Source organism: Mesoplodon bidens (genome assembly GCF_964165515.1).
Source record: "Mesoplodon bidens genome assembly, chromosome: 11".
Lineage (NCBI taxonomy): Eukaryota > Metazoa > Chordata > Mammalia > Artiodactyla > Ziphiidae > Mesoplodon > Mesoplodon bidens.
This window is the reverse complement of record NC_138167.1, coordinates 23,000,567-23,018,174: the sequence shown is the minus strand read 5'-3', so window position 1 is coordinate 23,018,174 and position 17,608 is coordinate 23,000,567. Positions and strand designations below refer to the sequence as shown.

Here is a 17,608-nt window from a genome sequence, read left to right as displayed (position 1 = left end):
GAACTACAAATAAGTAGCCTTTCTTCTGTAGACTAGAAATCAAAAAATGTGAATCCTAGCCCTGATTCTGAGAGTAGCCAGACAATTGATCTTGGCCAAGAATAACAAAGTTGATAATAATGTAGCTAATATCAACAACTACCTAGAATGTGCCAAGTTCTATCCTAAGCACTATTCAAATCTAATGTCATATAATACTCATAACAATCCTATGAGGTAGGAGTTACATTTCATAGATGAGAAAAATAAGGCAGAGAGGTTAAGGGACATTCCACAGAAACATAGCTAAGTGACAAAGCCAGGGATAATTCAGGCAGTCTGACTCCAGTGCACAGGCTTGTAACTACTCTTTAGTGTTACCTTGTTTTTCCCTTAAATTCTTAATTTGAAAAGAACAAAAAAAAAAAAACGAGAGCAAGAGAAAAAAAGAGACACATATACACATGAAAGGTTGAATTAAATTATTATAAGGAATCATTCAGGTATTATTTTTATTAAATTAAATTTACTTCTTTCAAATTTCAAATAACATCTCAAGAAATATGATTTGAAAAACATGTGTGAGATACCATTTCTAAACTTTACATGATTTTTACCTAATAGTCATCTTCCCTTTAAGTGTTTAGTTTTTAAAATAGTATTTCATCACACTGGATTGCTTTTGATCCTCTAAACGTCCTGTGGTAGTCTCGAGTGCTCTTCACCAGATATTTATTTCTCTGTTGATGAACATGGGATGTCTTTCCATTTATTTAGGCTATTTTTCATTTCTTTCAGCAATGTTTCGTCATTTTTAGTTTACAAGTCTTTCTCTTCCTTGGTTAAATTGATTCCATGATATTTTATTCTTTAACATGCTATTGCAAATAGCAAATACGTAGTCATACCCACTGTTAAAGATTCAATGGGTTAAAGTGCCTCCAAGCAAAGTGCCAATAAGGCTGTGACTGTCCTGTACATCCTTTCATTTGGACCAAATGGTTTGGGGAAAAGAGACCAACTGGGATTTCCTCAACCCAGGTTTGATAAAAAAGTTATTTTTAATCAGAAAAAGAGAGACACAGACAGATAGGCAAGCATGAGGGTGGAAAGCATATAAACATATTAAATCTAGAACACAGGTCTCTAAAATAACCATGGGTCTGCATCTGACAAATGGAGCTGTTTGCAACCAAACAGATAAAAAGCCAAAAGAATCATTACCCTGAACTGTGACTATCTGCTACCCTAAAATGACCCAGGCCTCCTGAATTTTTATAGACAGGGAGCAGGCCGAGAAATGGTATAATCTCCAATACTCACATTAGGTATAGCAAAAAAAAAGATATGGAAAAATTCTAACCCTACAAGATCATAAAGAACAACGGACTAGAGACCCTGGCCCTAAACTCTGAAAAGTAAATCAAATCACAGTAAATCAAAGAGCAATCCTACCCTGACAGCAGAGATCCTTACTGAATCTGTTCATTGAGATTTTAGAACTGCTACATACTAACAATAGCTGTGCATCTCTGATTCTTCATCTTTCCTACTGAGAGCATTCATAGTACATACCCAACCTTTATCTTGCCACTATATACTAGATATGTTGGGGATAAACAACATACATTTCAGTTTCTGGCTCTTCAGGTCAAAAGGGACTATATATCTGGAACTGATGATATAGAGACTGCAACACATTATTTCCCACCTGTCACTCAAAGATCCTGGACTTCTGAGCTTGAGGCTACAGCTGGATAGAACTTACCTCTCCCATGTGGGCAGGTAAGCAAATTTGCCTGAGACATGGAGACGGGGAATATTTGGTGACCAAAAGAGCAGACCGTGGTATATTAGTTCTGCTTATCAAATATTTCCTGTGCTCTCCCTTCCAGATTCATAGTAGGATCTTACTTCCTGGGCCCATTATGACTGTGTGGGGCACTGTAGATACAAATTGGGAGTGGAAGTGTCATTTCCAGTCCAGAATGCTGACTTACCAGTAGGAAATCTGACTGGGATTTTTTTCACTCTACAAATAACAGGTAATGTTCCAACAGAAACTATGCTATCAGGCTAGTTCCTAGGGTGAGGACATCATGACACTGAGCCCCAGAAGAATTCTCAATGTACATGGAGAATTAGTATGACATAAACCGTTGCTGTCGGAAGCCAGAGAGTTTAGGACATAACCTAGCCTGGCTTGGCTAATTCATGCATTATGCTCGTTCACAATTCTATGACCTATTCTTCTCTGGGAGTTTTCTGTCCATTTATGTAGTCATATACTTCATATCTCTGACAACCTGGTATTTCACCATCCAAAAGAGTATAATGGTTACATCAAATTTATAAAATTTCCTATGTATTTCCTCTTCCAAGCCATTTATTAAAAAGACACTGAGGAGGGCTCATGCCAAGGGGTACTTCCCAGAACTTCTGCTGCCAGTGTTCCTGTCCGTTAGTGAGCCACTGCTGCCCCCTGCCTCTGCAGGAGACCCTCCAACACTAGCAGGACACAGCAGGCCAGGAAAGATACAGGACTATTACCACAGCCTATTGTTGTGGGGCCATGGGCTGTTTTTTAATGAATGACATCACAAATGAAGAATCCTTCAGTGCAGTACAGGATTGCCAGAGGTCACGGCTGTGCCTCTGAGGTGGGAGAGCCAAGTTCAGGACACTGGTCCAAAAGAGACCTCCCAGCTCCATATAAAATGAAATGGCAAAAATCTCCCAGAGATCTCCATCTCAGCACCAACACCCAGTTTCACTCAACGACCAGCAATATATACTAATGGACAACCTATGCCAAACAACTAGCAAGAAAGGAACACAAACACCTCGATGAGCAGAGAGGCTGCCTAAAATCTTAATAAGGCCACAGACACTCCGAAACACACCACCACATGTGGACCTGCCCACCAGAAAGACAAGATCCAGCCTCATCCACCAGAACACAGGCACTAGTCCCCTCCACCAGGAAGTCTACACAAGCCACTGAACCAACCATACCCACTGGGGACAGACACCAAAAACAATGGGAACTATGAACGTGCAGCCTGCAAAAAGGAGATCCCAAACACAGTAAGTTTAGTGAAATGAGAAGACAGAGAAACACAAAGCAGATGAAGGAGCAAGGAAAAAAACCCACCAGACCTAACAAATGAAGAGGAAATAGGCAGTCTACCTGAAAAAGAATTCAGAATAATGATAGTAAAGATGATCCAGAATCGTGGAAATAGAATGGAGAAAATGCAAGAAACATTTAACAAGGATCTAGAAGAACTAAAGAGCAAACAAACAGTGATGGACAACACAATAAATGAAATCAAAAATTCTCTAAAAGGGATCAAGAGCAGAATAACAGGTAAGTGACCTGGAAGGTAAAATAGTGGAAATAACTACTGCAGAGCAGATAAAGAAAAAAGAATGAAGAGAATTGAGAACAGTCTCAGGACTTCTGGGACAACATTAAACCCACCGACATTCGAATTATAGGGGTCCCAGAAGAAGAAGAGAAAAAGAAAGGGACTGAGAAAATATTTGAAGGGATTATAGTTGAAAACTTCCCTAATATGGGCAAGGAAATAGTTAATCAAGTCGAGGAAGCATAGAGAGTCCCATACAGGATAAATCCAAGGAGAAACATGCCAAGACACATATTAATCAAACTATCAAAATTAAATACAAAGAAAAAATATTAAAAGCAGCAAGGGAAAATCAACAACACACAAGGGAATCTCCATAAGGTTAACAGCTGATCCTTCAGCAGAAACTCTGCAAGACAAAAGGGAGCGGCGAGACATATTTAAAGTGATGAAAGGGAAAAACCTAAAACCAAGATTACTCTACCCAGCAAGGATCTCATTCACATTTGATGGAGAAATTAAAACCTTTACAGACAAGAAAAAGCTAAGAGAATTCAGCACCACCAAACCAGCCTTACAACAAATGCTAAAGGAACTTCTCTAGGCAGGAAACACAAGAGAAAGAAAAGACCTACAATAACAAACCCAAAACAATTAAGAAAATGGTAAAAGAAACATACATATCGATAATTACCTTAAATGTAAATGGATTAAATGCTGCAACCAAAAGACATAGACTGGCTGGATGTATACAAAAACAAGACCCGTATATATGCTGTCTACAAGAGACCCACTTTAAACCTAGGGACACATACAGACTGAAAGTGAGGGTATGTCTCATATCAGACAAAATAGACTTTAAAACAAAGACTATTACAAGAGACAAAGAAGGACACTACATAATGATCAAGGGATCAATCCAAGAAGAAGATATAACAGTTGTAAATATTTATGCACCCAACATAGGAGCACCTCAATACATAAGGCAAACCCTAACAGCCGTAAAAGGGGAAATCGACAGTAACACAATCATAGTAGGAGACTTTAATATCCCACTTTCACCGATGGACAGATCATCCAAAATGAAAACAAATAAGGAAACACAAGCTTTAAATGATACATTAAAAAAGATGGACTTAACTGACATTTATAGGATATACCATCCAAAAACAAGAGAATACACATTCTTCTCAATTGTTCATGGAATATTCTCCAGGATAGATTACATCATGGGTCACAAATCAAGCCTTGGTAAATTTAAGAAAATTGAAATTGTATCAAGTATCTTTTCTGACCACAACATTATGAGACTAGATATCAATTACAGGAAAAAATCTGTAAAAAATACAAACACATGGAGGCTAAACAATGCACTACTTAATAACCAAGAGATCACTGAAGAAATCAAAGAGGAAATCAAAAAATACCTAGAAACAAATGACAATGAAGACACAATGACACAATACCTATGGGATGCACCAAAAGCAGTTCTAAGAGGGAAGTTTATATCAATACAATCCTACCTTAAGAAAGAGAAACATCTCAGATAAACAACCTAAGCTTGCACCTAAAGCAATCAGAGAAAAAAGGACAAGAAAATTCCAAAGTTAGCAGAAGTAAAGAAATCATAAAGATCAGATGAGAAATGAATGAAAAAGAATGAAGGAAACAATAGCAAAGATCAATTAAACTAAAAGCTGGTTCTTTGAGAAGATAAACAAAATTGATAAACCATTAGCCAGACTCATCAAGAAAAAAAGGGAGAAGACTCAAATCAATAGAATTAGAAATGAAAAAGGAGAAGTAAAAACTGATACTGCAGAAATACAAAGGATCATGACAGACTACTACAAGCAACTATATGCTAATAAAATGGACAACCTGGAAGAAATGGACAAATTCTTAGAAATGCACAACCTTACGAGACTGAACCAGGAAGAAATAGAAAATATGAACAGACCAGTCACAAGCACTGAAATTGAAACTGTGATTAAAATTCTTCCAACAAACAAAAGCCCAGGACCAGATGGCTTCACAGGCGAATTCTATCAAACATTTAGAGAAGAGCTAACACCTATCCTTCTCAAACTCTTTCAAAATATAGCAGAGGGAGGAACACTCCCAAACTCATTCTACAAGGCCACCATCACCTTGATACCAAAACCAGGCAAGGATGTCACAAAGAAAGAAAACTACAGGCCAATATCACTGATGAACATAGATGCAAAAATCCTTAATGAAATACTAGCAAACAGAATCCAACAACACATTAAAAGGATCATACATGATGATCAAGTGGGGTTTATCCCAGGAATACAAGGATTCTTCAATATACGCAAATCAATCAGTGTGATACACCATATTAACAAATTGGAGGAGAAAAACCATATGATGATCTCAATAGATGCAGAGAAAGCTTTCAACAAAATTCAACACCCATTTATGATAAAAACCCTCCAGAAAGTAGGTATAGAGGGACCTTTCCTCAACATAACAAAGGCTATACATGACATACCCACAGCCAAATGGTTCTCAATGGTGAAAAACTGAAACAATTTCCACTAAGATCAGGAACAAGATAAGGTTGCCCACTCTCACCATTATTATTCAACATAGTTTTGGAAGTTTTAGCCACAGCAATCAAAGAAGAAAAGAAATAAAAGGAATCCAAATCAGCAAAGAAGTAAAACTGTCACTGTTTGAATTTGACATGATACTATACATAGAGAATCCTAAAGATGCTACCAGAAAACTACTAAAGTTAATCAATGAATTTGGTAAAAGTAGCAGGATACAAAATTAATGCACAGAAATCTCTTGCATTCCTATACACTAATGATGAAAAATCTGAAAGTGAAATTAATAAAACACTCCCATTTCCCATTGCAACAAAAAGAATAAAATACTTAGGAATAAACCTACCTAAGGAGACAAAAGACCTGTATGCAGAAAATTATAAGACACTGATGAAAGAAATTAAAGATGATACAAATAGATGGAGAGATATACCATGTTCTTGGATTGGAAGAATCAACATTGTGAAAATGACTGTACTACCCAAAGCAATCTACAGATTCAATGCAATCCCTATCAAACGACCTCTGGCATTTTTCACAGAACTAGAATAAAACATTTCACAATTTGTATGGAAACATAAAAGACCCCGAATAGCCAAAACAATCTTGAGAAAGAAAAATGGAGCTGGAGGAATCAGGCTCCCTGACTTCAGACTATACTACAAAGCTACAGTAATCATCAAGACAGTATGGTACTGGCACAGAAACAGAAATATAGATCAATGGAACAGGATAGAAAGCCCAGAGATAAACCCACGCACATTCGGTCACCTTATCTTTGATAAAGGAGGCAAGAATATACAGTGGAGAAAAGACAGCCTCGTCAATAAGTGGTGCTGGGAAAACTGGACAGCTGCATGTGAAAGAATGAAATTAGAATACTCCCTAACACCATACACAAAAATAAACTCAAAATGGATTAAAGACCTAAATGTAAGGGCAGACACTATCAGACTCTTAGAGGAAAACATAGGCAGAACACTCTATGACATAAATAACAGCAAGATCCCTGTTGACCCACCTCCTAGAGAAATGGAAATAAAAACAAAAATAAATGGGACCTAATGAAACTTAAAAGCTTTTGCACAGCAACGGAAACCATAAACAAGGTGAAAAGACAACCCTGAGAATGGGAGAAAATATTTGCAAATGAAGCAACTAACAAATGATTAATCTCCAAAATATACAAGCAGCTCATGAAGCTCAATATCAAAAAACCAAACAACCCAGTCTAAAAATGGGCAGAAGACCTAAACAGACATTTGTCCAAAATAAGATATACAGATTGCCAACAAACACATGAAAGAATGCTCAACATCATTAATCATTAGAGAAATGCAAATCAGAACTACAGTGAGATATCCCAATCTTGGGGATAGAGTGGTATGTTTATAAATCTCCATTTAAATTCTAGACCTAATTTTGTTTTCCTATTAGTATATTTTCTTCCTGTGATACAAAATAGGTCCTTTGTATAAGGCTGATTTTATTTTCACCTACCAAGTTTTATGTTATTCAAAAGTGCTGCTGGGAACTTCTTACACTAATTATTCATACTATGACATATACATATATGCTCTTCAACTGATTGTTTAATGTAAACCCAATAACCATGTCTGAAATGCTTTCTAAGACATTAAATCGAGAAAAGAAAAAAGAATCACCAGAAAATAATTTTAAACAGAAACTAATTCCTATAAGCAATGAAATGTAATTCAAACATAAATATGTACTTCAAATGTTATTTTAAATCTTGTACCACTAAAAGTCATTTCAGATGCCATAATACATTTACAGTAATCTCTTTTGCTTCTGTTATTTGATAAATAATATAACCCAGAAATTAGCATAAGAATTATCGTTAATTTGGGGAAGATTTACATATTTCAGGCCTTTAGTCCTATATTTAGTCTATCATAAAATTCTGAAATTTTAACACTGAGTTTACATAAGCATATTTTTTTCTCCAAAATACACCAAGGAAAGTAAATGGCATGAAACTGAATAAACAGCTATAGAGCTCTCAGGGGAAGAGAGTCAGATGAAAAGTATAAATATATAATGGATGTGCAATTTTATTACCTGAGTATTTAATAACTCCTCACACTTGTGTGCTTGTTTCTCTATTGCAGAAATGTACTGTTTTTCAATAGCTTCTACTTGTTGCTTAACTGAAGACTGCAGTAGTGCCTAAAAACAAGCAAAAAAGTCATTTGGATCACAGACAAAACTTGGAATCTACTGTTGGCATGAGAAATGTTTTTGACAGTTGTACATATCTGAAATATGATACTATTCTGCATTACAAAATACACATTTGTGAATATTAAAGCAAATTCATATATAACACTACTTTAAGCTTTCGGTTTTAGGTTTTCCTATTGCCAAGACTAGTTGTTTGGCTTAGATGTTCCTTCCACACACCTTCTCGGTAAAAAGGCCAAGTCATAGAAGACGATAAAGAGGGTGAGTAGTTCTGTTAAATATAAATTCAGTTTAGTGAAGACCACACAGGATGAGAAGCACGTGAAAGCTGCTGAAAAAAAAGAGAAGAGAAAAAAACCAGACATATTTCACTGGCTGACAAAACTCCACATCCTCTCGGCACACTGTAATATCCCATGGGCCAAGCATGATCTTCAAGACCACAAATCAAGTAAAAGCAGATGGAAACTCTGAGCAATTTCAAACATAAAAGAGCTGCCCCCCAGGAAGTTCACGCCCCTAATGTGAAAAGGTATAAGGCAAAGTGTGGAAGTCAGAATCTTAAGGCAATATTCATAAAAAGTAATAAAACTTGGGAGACTAGACAAACTCAAGTGGATAGTGTAAACGCTGGAAGCCCGGTCAGTTAAATATAAAGATGTTAACACTATTCTAAGGGGAGCCAAATCAACACTGGAAGATGTTCCACCCACTCACTTCCTTATTGGAGATGTTTACAATATTATCATCTTTTTTTCCTTTTTTTTTCAGGCATTATATGTTATAGTTAACATGTTCCCAGTATTATCTTACATGCTATTTATAAATCCTAAATCATTCTAAAATATGCATTTAACCATATACATAAGAACTCTTTAGCAAATATTCTATTTTTGAAGGTCTATCTGGAAAACAAACTATTCATAATCAAAATAGTAAGTTGAAACAGACACATGTCTTATAGAAAACAGACCTTTGGTACATTTGCCAAGAAAAGAAAAATATGCCAAATCTCTTAAATAATCTCTGCTTTGAAAACAGATTTACTTGGTTGGAAACAACATGCATTAAGAGGCTAAATAAATATATATGTATTTTTTAAAATAGAGACAAAAATATTTTGAAAACCTCTGAATAAGTCTCAAATCTTCAAATAATTACCTTTCTTTTGCAATGTTAAACTGTCTGATGATGCTACTACTCCTATAATTCAATAGTTGTCACTCTGAAGCTGCAGAATTACTAGTAAACTAGTAAAGGAAAATAAACCTCTGACCACGGTTTAACCAAAATATAAAGGACTGCTTTAGCCCTTCATTTATACATTATATGTCCTCTAAAGATTCCATAATGATAATTTATAGAAGACACTATAATTTAACCTCTTAAACTGTGACTAGATAATGTAAAGCTCTAATTTACCTTTGGCAAAATACAATACTATTCATTGGACTTCAGAAAATTTAAAGGATGATACAATTATGGACAATTCTGTTGGGTATATTCATGGCAACTTTTGTAGAGAGAAAAATGCCATTCTTTTGGGGGACTTGGGTTACGGCAGAATTGTTTTGCTTGATGGTAAGAACTGTTTCACTTCCCATTTGCCGTGATTCCAAATAATCCCAGGTTAAATACCCAGTTGTGATTTTCTAGTAAATTATATCATTTGGAGGGACAGGTAAGTTAATGAAATAAAATAATATTTTCTCACCATAATTAAGAAATACAAATGAATAGTATTTTTTCCTCTGGTGATTGATTTGTACACTACATACTTATTTTCTTCCAAACTTCAAGGAGGCCAAGTACCATAGGATAATAACAAGATTTTTTAAATAAAATAATAAGATTTCTTTTTTAAAAATTGGCCTATAATACTGAACTGTGGAATTATTAGTGACAAAGTCCAAACAAAAGAGGTAATGTTCAAAAACCATCTTTAGAACTAGAATATTCATTATGGACATACTTAGCAATACACAATGGTACTAGCTGCATGCTTCTATGGCTTGATCTATCATTATATAACTGGATATTTGTTTTCCTAGGTAATACACCATAATAACTGCCTTAAAATTTCTTGTGTGCTATAAGTATAAAAATGAACATTAGTCAACGTTTCCCTGTAATTTTTTTTTCCTTTGTAATCGTCTCTACAGATATCAAAGACACAAGGAACCCTTCCCTTGGGCTTATATTGAATACAACACTACAAAAATGTACATTAAAGAATTATTTCTTTTATAAGCTATTTTAAACTATTCTCAACACAAATAAAGCATTAAGACTCACAGGGTATGTAGAGGCAGAAAAACAAAGATGTATATAAACACTCCATAATGAAAAAAAATGCTACCAAAGGCAGGGAATGTTTTGTTAATTTTCAACAGGTTTAGGTTTTAGCTTCAGTCTTCTCAGAGATTTTCTGTATCATCCCAGGGGATAACTTAACTGAGCTTGAGCAAAACTATTTACCACACTTCTTCAAAAATAATTTTAAAGGTGTGAACAAGATCATAGATTTCTTTAGTACAGGAACTATGTCAACTTTATACTCATCTTTATATATCACACACAGCTTCTTACAGAGTTCTTTGTACATAGCAGACACATGCAATAGCTATTTGGTGACTGACAATTCTTGTATTAAGATTAATATTTTAAAATCATAGTATAAATGATACCAATATTCATTGGAAAGTTCACTGAGCTTCAAATTATAACTACCAAGTTCAGTTACCAAATTTGTTCCTGTTAATCCCTACCAGAGATCTGAATTTTTTTTTAATTATTTTAGACTAGAAATGTTCATTCTTTCTACTCTACAAGTATAAATTTTGAGTAAATAAAATACAGTATGTGAAGGACTATAAACTCCTTGAAAAAAAAGTATGTTATAAATTCTATGATTAGACTCAGAGAAAACAAAGATATTAGGTCAAAAACCACCCCACACCAACCAATACCCATAAGCAGTAGATAGTTTATTTTTAATGGAACTGAATATACACTGGAATTTAAATGAGTAGAGAAGTATAGCTCAAGTGGACTACTGCAAACCAAACTACAATCCACTGTCCCAACAAATCCACAGAATTCTCTTCTCCCTTGAAATAGCCCAATTATTTGTCCAGATTTGCAGAGCAGATGTGTCTAAAGAACCAAATGGTCTCTGAAACATTAATATCATGTTGGTATTTAGCACATAACCTTAAAAGAACACTTCATAGCTAATTTTAGGCAGTAATAATTAAAATTATTTTAAAAGTCAATCCTCTAAGTCATGCTTTACAAATGCAGAAGAGTATAAGGCTATGGAGCAAGCTAGAGGCAAAACATATAATAAATATCCCCACTAAAACTGAAGCTCTAGGAGAATAGGAATCTGTGTTTAATTCACTGATTAAACACAGTGCTTATTTCACTGTAGGTACTATTGTACCTACAATAGTACCTAATATGTAGGTACTATTATAATTGTAATTGGAATATATGGAATATGTGTTGAATGAACTGAAGAAATGAATCATGATTTCAGTATGTCCAAGCCTTATTACTTGACTAGTCATAGAGAAACTATTAAAACATTGATGTTAATTATGTCTGTTCATTGTATTCTTAGTTTAGCTTTTTGACTGCAGTAGTACAAATTAATTGTTGTAAAGGGTCATTTGAAATCAAGTGCAATTTCATCTTTCTTGGAAAAATATCATAGTTTGCTTTTCAAAAATCTGTTTCAGATCTTTTCCAACTTTTAACTAAAAATAAAATAAGCAAAACTAAAAGGTATCAGCAAAAGAGTAAGTTAGAACTCTGAAGGGACACTTTTATGTTTTTTCTGGAGTAAGTGCTATTTTTGAACAAAATATTACTTCAAATTTTGAAAGGCTCTTAAACTTGTTAGCATGTCTTATAATATTCCCTCAAAGTTTCAAACATATAAGCAAGTTTGTTATTCAAAAGGAGAGCCTACTTAACTGATATATATGAAAAATGATGAACTTCAGTCATTTCATTGAATCATTCATCCATCTTTTTCCATGAGCTCTACATACCTGTTCTACAGATAAAGAAACAGACACAAAGGTTAAGAAATGAGCCCAAAATCATATGAAAAAACTAAGTGGAACAAAGAACTGGGTTCAGGTCCACCCTCTTGGTTCCCGTTCCCTGTTTGTCTTAGCCATTCCAACCTGGTAAAGCAGTTTTCTCTTCATGAACTAATCACTTATTCTATTTTATAGCCACTTAATTATTTGTTAATCCTTCATTTATTCAACTAATATTTACTGAATGCATACTTTATTCCAGACATTGTTCTAGGCACTGGTGATGCAGACTGAACAAAACAGATATGGGCCTGACTCCCCTGAATTTACATTACTGGCAAGCGGATAGGGAAAGTGGGGAGGACAAGGAAGATTGGGAGGTACACAATAAACCATTTCTGATGGTGTTATATGCTGTAAAGAAAATTAAAAAGGGATAAAAAGGAAAAGAATAATGGAGGGGAAAGTCAAGAGCTCTCTTGAGAAGTCACAAAAGGGGGGAAAAACGTCATATGTTAAGCCTGAGGGAAGAAGATTTGCGTCAAAGAAAAAAGTACAAAGTCCTAGCATGGGAAAAAGGCTAATGAGTTATAGAACTAGAAAAAAGGCCAGTGCAGATCATATGAACCAGGGAATTCCATCAGATCCTATAGCTGCGCCAGACTTCCAGAGGAACAGAATTATGTAGAACCGTGGAAAGGCATTTTAATTCTGTTCAAACATGAAAGTTTCTATAATCTGATACATAGTATCTTCAAACAATGTTGCAAAGTATCAAAAGCACTCAAATGCTATCAAGAATTTCTCCATTAATAGACAATTTGTGAGAAAGAAAATATGTAGCACTGATTTTTGTAGGCTACACATATACAAGTAGGTTAGAAACATAACTAACGCACCATGCATGAACATTTCTTATTCAGTAGAATTAAGAGTAATTCGACTATACTCTCTGGTAAGGAAGGAGTTAATCCTAATAAGAACTAGTTGAGGGACTTCCCTGGTGATCCAGTGGTTAAGACTCCACGCTCCCATGCAGGGGGCCCGGTTTGATCCCTGGTCAGGTAACTAGATCCTGCATGGGACAACAAAGATCACACCTGCCGCAACTAAGACCCAGTGCAGCCAAATAAATAAATAAATAATTTAAAAAACCAAAAACAAGAAAACCCAGTTGAGTGTTTTTCATGGTCTCACAGAAAAGTGCCATAGATATGCTACAAGTATATCTGGCAAGTAATACTTACTTGAACTTTATCTGGACACTTTGTCTATTAGCATTCAGTTCTTCCATAATACTTACATTCTCCATTTTATACTGAATAGACTGGCAACATAGATTATGAAAATGAGGATATAGTGTCCAAATAATGGCAGCTGACTAACTTATCTTAATGTTCAATGACTCTTGGCTAATCAAAAGTATCTTTTGCCAATTTTGGGATCTAAAAATGTCAATCTATAGCTTTGTTGGCTTATCATTTGGGAAGAGAAACTGATAGTTTGATATATATATACATATATATATATATATATATATATATATATATATTTTAAGACCTCAGTGAGCTAGTAATTGTGGTACAGATTTAGTTGCATTAGAACAGAAATATTAGGCTATCTCTGAAAACAACATTTAGACATTTTAGAAAATTTTGTTGGAATACAAAAAGAATTAATGGGATTAAAATGTATTAGTGGGGAGTTCCCTGGTGGTCCAGTGGTTAAGATTCCGTGTTTCCACTGTGGGGGGCATGGGTTCAATCCCTGGTCAGGGAACTAAGATCCCATATACTGTGTGGCGCAGCCAAAAATAAATAAATAGAAATTAAAAAAAAAAACACACAACTATCACTGGGAAGTGATTTAAAAGTATGATGTAAAAAGGACTAGGGAGTATAACTCTCTAGAGGAAAAACTTCAATCTCAACTTAAGGCTTAAGTTTATTCAACTTAAGTTTACTCAACTTAAGTTTACTCAAAACTGGATCCAAATTCAAGTTTAGGTTCATGGTCTCCTGCTACCCAGGCAGGCAGAAGTTAGGCAACACCAGAACCTTTAAGTTCAACCCTTGGGGAGAATGAAGGTGCATGTTTCTCAAGAGTAAACTCCAGATGTGTGAGGAGTGATAGTGATGGATATGGTCATATTTCTTTTTAGAAAGCAGGACAGAAACTAATACCTAAAATTATGGGTAAAAGGATTAAAAAACAAAAGATTCTGCCCTCCTTTTCCTTAACTTAAACAAGCAGTAGTATCAAGGTCATGTTGAGGCTGCTGAAAATTTATCTTGTTACAGATCTAAAGCATTTGGAATTGCAGTGGTCCTAGGTTTTTCTATGTATTTGAAATACAGTGCAGTGGCACTATACAATTCAAAAAGAAAAATGTGAAATTATGGGTATATATCTAAACATGGAAATTCAATATAGTCTAGCTATGCTATAAAGTGCATTGGAGTCTGTGAAAGCCAAAGAAAACCTTAAGGACAGAGGGAATCATTCCTGTTGGCCTTGTTGTTAAGGGATTCATAAGAGTTGTTACCTCAAACACCACTAATGTCTCCCAGTGAAAATTTCTTTTGTGCCATGGACAACACATTAAAATTAAGAAGTTTCTAAAATTAAGTACAGCAGAGAGACGCTGCATGTCTGCCTTCCGGCTACTTTAAACTTCTGAAAAGCTGCCATATGGACATGCCTCTCCCTCAGATGTCACAGTATTATTCCTTGTGACTTGAATAAGAGCTACAGTTTCAGTTTAAAAAAAAAAAGAAGAAGAAGAAGAAGAAAGGAAGGAAGGAAAGAAAAGGAAAAAAAGAACTCTGACTAAATCTCTTCAGAATCTTTCAGAGGATTAAATGAAGCACCTAGTTATTAAACACTAAAGACCTACACATGTCATTTTCTGAAATATCAGAAACCGCAGAAAGAAAGAAACCCATATAGGTGTCAGAAGTATTTGGCTTAAATACACAGTCATTAACCTTCCAAGGAGGCAGCATAATTTGTTGAACAGAGTCCTGCATCAAGCTTTGAATGACCTGGCTTTTATTTACAGCTCCTCCTCTGCTTGTATGTGTTTGATCAAGGCACTGTGTTTCTCCGTGTCTCAGATGCCTTATTTAATAAATAGGGAGAACAATAGAGTTTCTTCTCTGCCAGTAATAAAGGAATTCTGTGAAATTATAAGTGTTAATTTAATTCTTTACATTGATAACATTTCAAAATAGAATTGTTCTAACCATTTGCTGATTTTTGAGAACTAAATTCTTCATTTTCATGATAAAGGAAACTCATGCTATGTGGATTCAAGTTAGGATCAACATTATTTTTTAAATTACTAGATTTAAGACCATTAAAATAATTTTCCTCCAAATTAATAGAGATCCATTCATAAAACATAGATCTCAAAGATTAGAAAAGAACTTTTACTCACATTGAAAAGCCATCAACACTGAGAGAGGTAAGAGGATTCATATAAATCAATTTTATTAGAAGACATACTGACAAAGATTAAATTTTCCTTTATGTTTTCTTTTTGATCACAAAGAGAAGAATGTTGCAAACTTAAGATGAGAATTTAACATACGTCAACTGGTTCTTTTTCAGTTAAAAATTAACCATATATTACAGAAATGATAATGTTCGGGGAGATGTGTAAATTATTTAAAATCCATTGGATTGGGCACAAAACAATCAGAAGTGCCATTCCCAGCACTGGAATAGGTGCCAGAGGCCCTGGCAGTGCTGAGCTCTAGCTTGATTGTGTGGGGTTCGGGAGAAGCCTCAGGGGAAGGGACAAAGTCATCAAAGTGGCTCAGAGGAACTGTTAATATATTAACTAGTATGGAAGTATTTCACCATTATAAGATAATACAAAGTAGTGCTTGTTGGAACTCAAATTAGGTTGTTACAATGGATTAATTACCAAAAAATTTGGCTACATGAATATCCTGCTAAAAAACCGAAACAGGATACCCTTGGAACTTGGTGCTTCTAACTATATGTACTAAATCAGACTCTATATGGATTATTCTTCAAATGGAATTCCTTTCTCACTGCTATAAAACAATTTGACAATCAATTCACTGCAAATCAGAGACATGACAATTTTAAGCAAATTATCCCACCTCTGGAAGCCATAAAGCTTGAAACATAGATGGGGACTGATACCCAGACAGCAATGGGAGCAAAATTTAATTTTTACTATGCATATTTCCATATCTTTTGAATTTTGTATTGCACACATATGTTTCCTTGTCAAAAAATAAGATACTTTGAGCAAATCATTCTACTCCCTAATAATTTATCCTTGGTATAAGATCTATATTCTCATATATCATTTCCCCAAAGTTGATTAACTAGAATTTAACAGATAAAATCAAAACCAGCTGTCTATTTTGATACTGGATCACACACTAATTAGAAATGTGACAGATATCTTAAAACGCTGTTCTTCAACTGTCACTGGTTCTTACATCTCTGCTTTCCTTCCTCAGAGTCAGTGTTTTATAGTTCAGATTAAAGAATAAAGTTAACCACCCCTCTTTTATAATTTTTCAAACAGGCAAGAAATTTAAAAAAAAAAAGAAAAAAAAATCTTAGGGCTCCCCTAGTGGCGCAGTGGTTGGGAATCCGCCTGCCAATGCAGGGGACACAGGCTCGAGCCCTGGTCTGGGAAGATCCCACATGCCGCAGAGCAACTAAGCCCGTGCACCACAACTACTGAGCCTGCTCTCTAGAGCCCGTGAGTAACAGCTACTGAGCCCGTGTGCCACATCTACTGAGCCTGTGCTCCGCAGCAAGAGAAGCCACCGCCATGAGAAGCCCACACACCACAACAAAGACCCAATGCAGCCAAAAATAAATAAATAAAATAAATTTTTTTAAAAACCTTAAAAGTAGTTTCTTGCGTACATATCTTCATTTGGACTTATAAGAATAACTTTCACCAGTTTATCTTTTCTGCCTCTAAGAACTATGGTATGCAGTCTTTCACTAACTGGACTACTGGTTGCCAATAAAAACTGAATAAAAATAAATCTATAACAGACATCAATTATTTTTCTTCTAAAGTCTAATTACTATGTAAGTCTTCAGTTCTATCGAAAATTGAAAATGCCTGATTACAGACAGACCTTGCTGACAATTCAGTTCACTAGAATAATGGAAGATTAAGAACCACATAACTGAGAAATCACGTCGATTGGAATAGTTACAGAAATGATATTCTTTACAGATACTACTATATAATCACTCTTCCAGCAATGTTACTAGATGTAGAAGCCTCCTGAATAACCTTGTTAAAAGGAAGCTTTGAAAAATACTTTCAACCCCATCAGAACAAAACAGATCCAGCCTCATTCAACGTGGAAAGCTAATATTATTATAGATGGAAGGTACTTATAATAGAGCGGCTTGA

The 17,608-nt window shown here is 35.0% G+C and overlaps 1 protein-coding gene across 5 annotated transcripts in view; it reads right to left on the bottom strand.

Annotated features, from left to right (window-relative positions):
* The window catches only part of CCDC91 (coiled-coil domain containing 91), a 419,640-nt gene that overhangs the window by 151,142 nt on the left and 250,890 nt on the right, over positions 1-17,608 (bottom strand). For 3 of the 5 annotated variants that reach the window (XM_081249363.1, XM_081249362.1, XM_081249364.1), the window contains exon 8: positions 8,009-8,116. The exons of the other annotated variants lie outside the window; for them this stretch is intronic. In XM_081249363.1, the coding sequence (XP_081105489.1) occupies positions 8,009-8,116 (108 nt within the window). The remainder of the gene's footprint in view (positions 1-8,008; positions 8,117-17,608) is intronic. 5 annotated transcript variants of the gene reach the window in all.